Source organism: Salvelinus sp. IW2-2015, unplaced genomic scaffold (assembly GCF_002910315.2).
Source record: "Salvelinus sp. IW2-2015 unplaced genomic scaffold, ASM291031v2 Un_scaffold3115, whole genome shotgun sequence".
Taxonomy (NCBI): domain Eukaryota; kingdom Metazoa; phylum Chordata; class Actinopteri; order Salmoniformes; family Salmonidae; genus Salvelinus; species Salvelinus sp. IW2-2015.
The window spans coordinates 6314-16477 of record NW_019944405.1 but is presented as its reverse complement, the minus strand read 5'-3'; the positions used below and the strand labels follow the sequence as shown (position 1 = coordinate 16477).

Sequence of the window (10164 nt, the reverse complement as noted above, 5' to 3'; positions counted from 1 at the left end):
GAAGGCAGTGTACCAGAGCTGAGGGGAAGGCAGTGTACCAGAGCTGAGGGGATGGCTGTGCACCTGACCTGAGGGGAAGGCTGAGGAGAAGGCAGTGCACCAGAGCTCATTTAGGTAATTGTGATTTGATTGTGCATTTTTCTTTGTATTTTAAGAGAACATCCTACAAAGCCCTCTATAGAAAAGTCCAAGTCTGTTAACAGCCTTGAAGACAAAGGCTGTCAGATGAGGATTCTTAGCTTGATGGGATTACTCCCCCAGGTTACTAGTGGTATGCACGCACGTACACACACAGACACAGACACACACACACACGCACACCTGCACATACACAGACAGTCTCACCTATACATGAAGGGGGCGACGGTGGCTGTGTTGGGGTGGTTGTGCTGCTGCTGCTGGGGGAGCTGCACCGCTCCGTTCCCCCCCATGGCCCCTGGGGGCTGGGACAGGGCAGAGGTGCTGGTGGAAGACACCATGTTGCTTCGCCGGCCCTCCAGGCCCCCCAGGGAGCGCTGCTGCATGTAGTAGCCCCCCTGGCCCCCTTTAACCACCTTGGCCTTGTCCCCTTCCCTGCCCCCTCCACTACCACCCTGGGTGGCCTGGGCCTGGGCTTGACCACCGGCCGGCTTCCCCGTAGCTGAGGGGGCCTTGAGCCCAGGCTTGGGGATTCCACTGGAGGCAGGGGGGATGGCGRTGTCCTTCTTGCTCGCTGCAGGCTTGCCTCCCTTGGGGATGAGGCTGGCGATCTTAGAGGTCTTCTTGGATGGATCCACCATGGGTTCCCGTTGTTCCTCTTTGGGAGGGGTGCTGGCCTTACCTCSTTTGCTCCTGCTCTTATCCTCCTTCTCTTTGGGCTGGGGCAGGGACTTATTGCTGCCGCCGYTGGAGGGCGACGAGTCCTTCACACAGCCCTTGTTGGCTGCTGCCAGGGAGGGGGGCGAGGCAGTCTTGGCCAGCGGCTTGGTGCTGTTGCTGCTGCTAGTACACATTGACGACGTTGGCTCCGTTATGCTTAGCCCTTCCTCGCCGTACTCCGACATGTCATCCTCCTCCTGCAAGGCCATCTCGGCCACCGACGGCGAAGTCCGCGAGGCCGAGCGAGGGTTGATCATCCGGAACTTGTCCAGCATGGATCTCTGGGAGGCGCCACCGCCAGCGACAGAGCCCGACTTGGGCGCCTCGGTCATGGGGGGCCGTAGGCGGTCGGAGGCGGGGGGTGGGGTGGGCGAGTGAGAGGGCGAGGTGGAGACCGAGAGCATGGAGGAGGTGGCACTGTGCTTCATGTTCATGGACTTGCTGCGCCAGGACTTGCCGGCGGTGGGGGAGGGGATGGCAGAGGCCAGCTGCTGCCCGCTGAGGCTGGTGGGCACGGAGGCACCRCCGTTCATGCTGCCAGGCAGAGGGATGCTCTTCGCCGATTCTGCAAGGGAGACAGATAAACAGACACACCACAGTTACATCAACCGTCTCAGGAACACAACTGGATCAATACATGCACATGTGGTCTCATATACTGAGAGAACAATTTGGATTGAAAATGAAATGGCAGGTACTTTCTATATAGAGCCAAATATTCACCATCATTGAGTCATCTACAGCAGGGGTGTCAAACTCATTTCATGGAGGGCCTAGTGCCTGCAGTTTTACGTTTTGTCCTTTCATTGAATCCCTAGACCACCAGGTGTGGGGAGTTCCTTACTAATTAGTGACCTTAATTCATCAATCAAATACAAAGGAGGAGGGACACTCGGCCCTCCGTGAAATGAGTCTGACACCTGTGATCTACAGCCTCTGGCACTTTGACAGAAGAACCATCATTGCAGTAAAAACGCTCTCAAAAGTAGCACGCTATGATATAAAAGCACACAGGGTCTTCCCCAACAACAGGTATGACTAGAGTAGTCCATCACATGGGAGCTTTCCATTGGCTTCACGCTGGTGTCTCAAAGATGTTGTTGAACCCAGCCCAGGATCCACTACACTGTCACATTTACACTTCTATTACATGATCACAAGCAGAGAGAAAGAGAGGGAGAGAAGGAGAGAGAGGGAGATAAAGAGGGGAGATAGAGGGGGAGAGAGAGAGACAGAGAGACAGAGACAGAGAGAGAGAGAGAGAGAGAGAGAGCGAGAGGGGGAGAGTTAAAGAGAGAGAGAGATAAAAACGAGAGCGATGCTGTTTGGATGGGTCAGCAGGCATTTTCTGCACCACGGGAGACAGACATAGAAAGGCTTGTCTTGCTCTCTCTGCTAGGCTGCAGGGGGGATTGGTTGGTAAGGATGGGGGGATAGTCGGGGGGTAGGAACAAAAAAGAAACGGAGCAGATCGGCAATGCGCTATCCAAATCTTTCCCACTGCAAACAGATCCTGGTGCAGCAGTGCAGCAGTGCAGCCTGCTGCGCGCTCAAGCAAAAAATGTACTCAGCAATTGATTCTGCGAAACCTAAAACTGTTGCCGTTTCCCCTTGTGACAGTGGGATGCCAGCAATTCACCCCCTGGGCCAAAGCTGGCTGGGAACTTGGCAGGTGTCTAATGCCAACAGAAAATAAAAACATTTACTAGTGTGGCGTTGGAAAGCAAGAATGGGATGATACATGAATAAGATAACTGTATACTCGCTTTCAAAACAACCAGGGTGTTTCAGAATGCACGCACACACACACACACACGCGCGCGCGCGCAGAGACACAGACACACACACTCTGTGACGTGTCGGCGCTACACTAGATGGACACAACCACGCCCCACGTACACCCATCCGTCAGGAGCGTGAGATAACCGATGGTCCCGTTAGCCGCTCAGCAGTGGCTCTGACCTTCTGAAGGACCCCCATTTCTCCTCTCTAGTGGGTGTTCAGATCATCATCAATCCCCTAGCAGACGCCTCCCGGCCCCTACGCTGTGCTTTCCATGGAGATACATTGATACTGTGCTGCTACTTTCTACCAAGGGGAGAAGTTAGTGATATGAAATGCATTGCAACCTTAAGGATTATACAATATATACTGTATATACAAACGTATGTGGACACCCCTTCAAATTAGCGGATTCGGCTATTTCAGCCACACCCGTTGCTGACAGGTGTATACATTTGAGTACACAGCCATGCAATCTCCATAGACCACACATTGGCAGTAGAATGGCCTTACTGAAGAGCTTAGTGACTTTCAACGTGGCACCGTCAAGTCAGTTTCGTTCAAATTCTGCCCTGCTAGAGCTCCCCCGGTCAACTGTAAGTTCTGTTATTGTGAAGTGGTAACGTTTACAAGCAACAACAGCTCAGCCACGAAGTGGTAGGACACCCAAGCTCACAGAACAGAACACAGAGTGTTGGAAGTGCATAGAGTGTAAATATCGTCTGTCCCTCGGTTGTCAACACTAACTACCGAGTTCCAAACTGCCTCTGAAGCAACGTCAGCAGTCGGGAGCATCATGAAATGGGTCTCCATGGCCGAGCATCCATACACAAGCCTAAGATCACCATGCGCAATGCCAAGCGTCGGCTGGAGTGGTGTAAAGCTCGCCACAATTGGACTCTGGATCAGTGAAATCGCGCTCTCTGGAGTGATGAATCACGCTTCACCATCTGGCAGTCCGACGGACTAACGTGGGTTTTTTGCGGATGCCAGGAGAACTCTACCTGCCCGAATGCATAGTTCCAACTGTAAAGTTTGGTGGAGGACGAATAATAGTCTGGGGCTGTTTTCATGTTCGGGCTCCTTAGTTCCAGTGAAGGGAAATCTGACATTCTAGACGATGGAAGCAAGTCCCGCAGCAATGTTCCAACATCTAGTGGAAAAGCCTGTCCAGATGAGTGGAGGCTGTTATAACAGCAAAGGGGGACCAACGCCCTATTAATGCCCATGATTTTGGAATGAGATGTTTGACGAGCAGGTGTCCACATACATTTTGGTCATGTAGTGTATGTTTGCCTTTTTATTGTTGATTGATGTAGTGTCAAACAGCAGGGACATGCAGGGATTCACATTCACTATATAGAACTGCCTGTCCTCTCCATCTCCTCATTCAGCTCTACTCTCCATAGACGACAGTACTTCTCAAAGGATGCTAGATGGTTTATGGAACCACATTATTTTCAAAATGCAGATGGAATTCTATCTATGCTGAGTCATAAACACAACAATATAGCTGAACTGGTGGCCTTTCCAGGGACGCAGCCTCGGTCTGAGGCACTGTGATTCTCCTAACCGTGCAGTATTTTCCCCAGAGGCAAGGGAAGGAGGAGGGCTTTAGCTGCCGCCACGCGAGGCGCCGAAACACTAATCAGCTTATGATCTGGGCCACAGCCTTTAAAACCTTACGACGCCTGTAAACGTGTCAGTCCGTGGCAGGAACATGTAAGCTGGCAAACGCCAAGTCATCTCTTTAAAGACCAGCTTGTGTGTGTGTGTGTGAGAGAGAGAGTGTTTAAGACACAGATAGAAAAAGAGAGAAAGATAGAGAGAGAGAAAGATAGAAATAGGTGTGTGTGTGTGTGTCTCATGACTAGCCCAACTGCTCTTTCTGCCCAGAATCTCACTTAACCCTTACATCTCAGAAGCCCAGTCATTCTTGTGATAGGCTGACAGAGCTTGCCCTCACACCATGGAAACAGCCGTGAAAGTTGGGCAACAGAAATGCCACGCTTGATTTGATTTCTTTGTCGGAGTCGCGGGCAACACTGTGATAAGATTGTGAATGAGGCCCGAAGTGTTTGGGATTCAGTATGCGCGGCCAGCGAATTAACCACGTCTTTAAAGATAACAGGGGACCGAAGGATGCCATTATATACCAATCGGCTGACGCCACCGCCACCAAACGCCCCAGAGAAGAAGTAGAGACTTGGCGTTACCATAGCAACACACTTTTCACAACCGCTTACTTCATGGCTGAGAGTGAAATGTCACTTCTGCTGGCTGGCGCTGGACCCTCACACGTCTCTGCTGCTCAGTGCTCACACACCATCGTGTGGCGGCCAAACAACACACACATGCCCCCCCCCCCCCCCCCCACACACGCCGCCCTGCACCTACACACACGCCGCCCCGCCCCGCCCCTTACACACACACACACACACACACACACACACACTGAGCTGAGTAAATCCTCTTGTAATAAACACCAAGTCCCAATATCTGTGAGCCTGCCCTCATTTTCTCTCCCTTTGGACAGAAAGTGTCCCCAATGGCACCCTACTCCCTATATAGTGCACTTAATAGGGAATAGGTTGCCATTTGGGACGCAGGCCCTGTCACCCTGAGCTGGCCTGCACTAGCCTGCAGCTCTTACTTTTTACATGATCTCTTCAGACAGGCTCTTCTGCCATGACTAGACTCTCAATTCCCTGTCTTTTGCTAAAGGTTTAGCTGCATCATTGAAATTTCTCTGACATTTCCTTGGAATCGTTTGATTTGACCCCCAAATTTAAGCCTCCACCCTCGCAGGGATGAGTTAATCTTATCTACAGTGGGCCTAAAGTTGAGTCCTTAGGCTGGGGTCAAACTCTCACTCCCAATGACATAACTCCCCCATTGGCAAACTGTTGAGGAGAGCGACTGGCGACTGGCCATGTTACGCAAGGCTGATTAAAATAGATTGGYAATGTGTTGAGCTGCATATAGAGAAAACAATCGACATACACAAAAACATTCTGAATCACACARATTAAAACAGACCTGTATCAAGATTAAAGATTGGAATTGCAATATTAAGTACAATATTAAATGCTTAAGTACCAGGCTGATTCATAAGCATGGACATGACTCCTGAGTTTAACACTGGACTAGTGACTGATAGACAAGCAGCAGACTGCCTCTTCATCCACCTGTACACCATGCAATTAGCTCCCCCGGGTCATACTGCCAGTGAGTAGTGAGAGAGAGGGGAGACAGACAACATACTGCCAGTGAGAGGGAGGGGAGACAGACAACATACTGCCAGTGAGAGGGAGGGGAGACAGACAACATACTGCCAGTGAGAGGGAGAGGAGACAGACAACATACTGCCAGTGAGAGGTAGGGGAGACAGACAACATACTGCCAGCGAGAGGGAGGGGAGACAGACAACATACTGCCAGTGGGTAGTGAGAGAGAGGTGAAACAGACCACATACTACCAGTGAGAGAGAGGGGAGACAGACAACATACTGCCAGTGGGTAGTGAGAGAGAGGGGAGACAGACAACATACTGCCAGTGAGATAGAGGGGAACCCGACAGACAACATACCCTGCCAAGTGAGTATGTGAAAGAGGGAACAGACACATACTTGCCCAGTGAAGAGGAGGGAGACAGACCAACATACTACCAATTGAGAGAGAGGGAGACAAGACAACATACTGCAGTGCGTATTGAAGAGAGGGGAAGACAGAAACAACATACGCCCAGTGATAGTGAGAGAGAGGGAGACAGACAACATACTGCCAGTGAGTAGTGATGTTCACGATCGTGTGGAAAGAGTTCGGACCAAAAACGCAGCTGAAGAAAAAATAAGCCATCTTCTTTTAAATAAAGACCGAAGATTGAACAATGAAACGAAAACACTAAATTAACAAACAAACCAAAAACAACAAATGATCGTGAAGCTAAATTAACGCAAGTGCTTACAGACAAGCAACAAACGTTAAGACAGACAATACCCACACAAAGCCCCCATAACTCCTTATGCTACCCTTAAATATTGGCTCCCAATCAAGAGACAAATGAATGACAGCTGTCTCTGATTGAGACCCAATCTAGCAGCCATAGACATAACTAGACACCTCACATTATCTATCCCATACACAATACCAACACCCATGACTAAACAAAACACACACAACATACAATGCCCACCCCACTCACCCCCGACCAACTAAACATAATCAAAATAACATAAAAATAGGTCAGGAACGTGACATAACCCCCTCAAGGTGCTACTCCCGACGCACCACAAAAGTCTAGGGAGGTCTGGGTGGCATCTGTCCACGGTGGTGCTCAGCTGAGGCGAGTCCCCACCCACCACCATAATCAATCCCAGCTTCTTTACCCCTCACAATGCCCACCCTCCAATTAACCCCACCTAAATTAAGGCATCATCAGGATAAGGAGCAGCAACCGAATGAGGACACCGGAATGAGGGCAACACCAATGAGGCAACACCAAAGATCGAGGTCAACACCAGAATGAGGGCAACACCAGAATGACTGGGATCCTGGCTGGCTGCTCTGGACGCTCTTGGCTGGCTGACGCTCTGACGGTCATGGCGCTGACGCTCGACGTCATGGCTGGCTGACGGCTCGACGTCTGCTGTGCTGACGTCTTGACGGTCATGGCTGCTGACTGACGTCTCGTGAGCGTCATGCTCGCTGACGCTCGGACGTCGGACGTCGACTGGCTGCTGACGCTCTGGACGGCTCATGGCTCGCTGACGCTCTGACGGTCATGCTCGCTGACGGCTCTCTGGACGGTCATGGCTCGCTGACGCTTCTGACGGTCATGGCTCGCTGACGCTCTGACGTCATGGCTCGTGACGCTCTGGACTGGTCATGGCTCGCTGACGGCTCTGAGCGTCATGGCTCGCTGACGGCTCTGACGCGTCAAATGGCTCGCTGACGGCTCTTGGGCTGTCATGGCTTCCGCTGACGCTCTGGCTGGTCATGGCTCGCTGATCGGCTCTGGCTGGTCATGTGCTCCGGCTGACGGCTCTGGCTGATCCGTTCTGGCGAAGTCTGGCTGATCCGTTGCGAAGGCTCTGGCTGATCCGGCTCTGGCGGAAGCTCTGGCTGATCCGGTCTGGCTGAGAGGCTCTGCTGATCCGTCTGGCGAAGGCTCTTGGCTGATTTTCCGGCTGGCGAAGCTCTAGCGCTCCTGTCTGGCGGACGGCTCTGTAGCTCATGCAGACGGGCGCTTGCAGGCTCATGGCAGACGGCAGGCGCTTTGCAGGCCTCATGGCAGACGGACAGTCAGACGGCGTAGGGCAGACGGCAGTTCAGACGCCGCTGGGCAGACGGCCAGTTCAGGCGCGCTGGGCAGACGGGCATTCAGGCGCCGCTGGGCAGACGGCAGTTCAGGCCCGCTGGGCAAGCGGCAGTTTCAGCGCCGCTGGGCAAGCGGCAGTCTTCAGGCGCCGCTGGGCAACGCAGACTCTGGCCGGCTGAACGCACTGTAGGCCTGGTGCGTGTACCGGAACTGAGTACCGCTAAGGAACGCACCTTCAGCTAGCGGGAACAAACAACAGGGCACACTGACTCCTCGGCGCACTCTAGGCCTGGTGCGTGTACCGGAACTGGAGTACCGGCTGAGGGCACGCACCTCAGCGAGTGCGGGGAAAAGGAACAGTGCTACAGGCTCTGGAGACGCACAGGAGGCTTGGTCGTGTTGCCGGAACTGAGGCACTGGGCTGAGACACGCCACCATAGGGAAGTGCGTGGAGGAGAACAGGGCTCTGGAATGCACTGGAAGCCTGGTGCGTGGTGTAGGCACTGGGGTACTGAGCTGGGTGGGAATGGTGGCGCCGGATATACCGGACCGTGAAGGAGGACACGTGCTCTGAGCACCGAGCCTCTCCCACCTTACCAGGTTGAATGGTCCCCGTAGCCCCTGCCAGTGCGCGAAGTGGAATAGCCCGCACTGGGCTATGCAGGCGAACCGGGACACCACCTGTAAGGTCTGTGCCATGTACGGCCGGCCCGAGAACTACTGGAGACCATATACGTTGGCCGGCTTCATGCACTCGCTCGTATGCCCAACCTAGCCCTCCAGTGCGCAAGTGGAATAGCCCGCACTGGGCTAAGCACGCGTACGGGACACCGTGCGCTTTACCATAACACGGGTGTCTGACCAGTACGACGCTCTCTCACTCCACGGCAAGCCCGGGAGTGGCTCAGGATCCAACCCGCTTCGCCACACTCCCCTTTATCCCCCCCAAGAAATTTTTGGTGGCCTCTCGGGCTTCCAGCCTCTCCTACGTGCTGCCTCCTCATTACCAGCGCTCCCTGGGCTGTGGCTGCCTTCTTCTCCTCCCGCAACGCGATTCACACCAACCTTAGCCCAGGTCCTTCTCCATTGAAAATTTGCTCCCAACTCCATTCCTCTTCTCTCCATTGTTTTAGTTCCTTTTCTCCTTCCTCAATCCGCTTGTCCTGTTGTGGTGGGTAGTTCTGTCACAGATCGTGTGGAAGAGATTCGGACCAAAACGCAGCATGAGGAAAATAAGCCATCTTCTTTTAATAAAGACCGAAGATGAACATGATACGAAAACACTATACAAACAAACAAAACAAACAAACGATCGTGAAGCTAAATAACGCAAGTGCACAGACAAGCAAACAAACGTTAAACAAGACAACTACCCACAAAAGCCTACTGCCTATGGTACCTTAAATATGCTCCCAATCAGAGACAAATGAATGACAGCTGTCTCTGATTGAGACCCAATCTAGCAGCCATAGACATAACTAGACAACCTCACAATTATCTATCCATACACAATACAACACCCATAGACTAAACAAAACACACACAACAATACAATGCCCACCCCAACTCACGCCCTGACCAACTAAACATAATCAAAATAACATAAAAATAGGTCAGGAACGTGACAAGTGAAGAGAGGGGAGACAGACAACATACTGCCAGTGAGAGGGAGGGAGACAGACAACATACTACCAGTGAGAGAGAGGGAGACAGACAACATACTGCCAGTGGGTAGTGAGAGAGAGGGAGACAGACAACATACTGCCAGTGAGTAGTGAAGAGAGGGAGACAGACAACATACTGCCAGTGAGTATGAAGAAGAGGGAGACAGACAACATACTGCCAGTGAGAGGGAGGGGAGACAGACAACATACTACCAGTGAGAGAGAGGGGAGACAGACAACATACTGCCAGTGGAGTAGTGAGAGAGAGGGGAGACAGACAACAAACTGCCAGTGGTAATGAGAGAGAGGGGAGACAGACAACATACTGCCAGTGAGAGGGAGGGAGACAGACAACATACTACCAGTGAGAAAGAGGGGAGACAAGACAACATACTGCCAGTGAGAGGGAGGGAGTCAGACAACATACTGCCAGTGAAGAGAGGGGAACAGACAACATACTGCCAGTGAGTAGTGGCGAAGAGAGGGGAGACAGACAACTAAACTGACCAGTGAGAGAGAGGGGAGACAGACAACATTACTG

General features: G+C 52.3%; 1 protein-coding gene across 1 annotated transcript in view; it reads right to left on the bottom strand.

The window, feature by feature from the left end:
• LOC112075373 (neuron navigator 3) overlaps positions 1 to 10164 on the bottom strand; it is a 19274-nt gene that overhangs the window by 6063 nt on the left and 3047 nt on the right. The window contains exon 2 of the mRNA XM_070440887.1: positions 346 to 1423. Coding sequence (XP_070296988.1) covers positions 346 to 1391 — 1046 coding nt within the window. The 5' untranslated portion in view covers positions 1392 to 1423. The remainder of the gene's footprint in view (positions 1 to 345; positions 1424 to 10164) is intronic.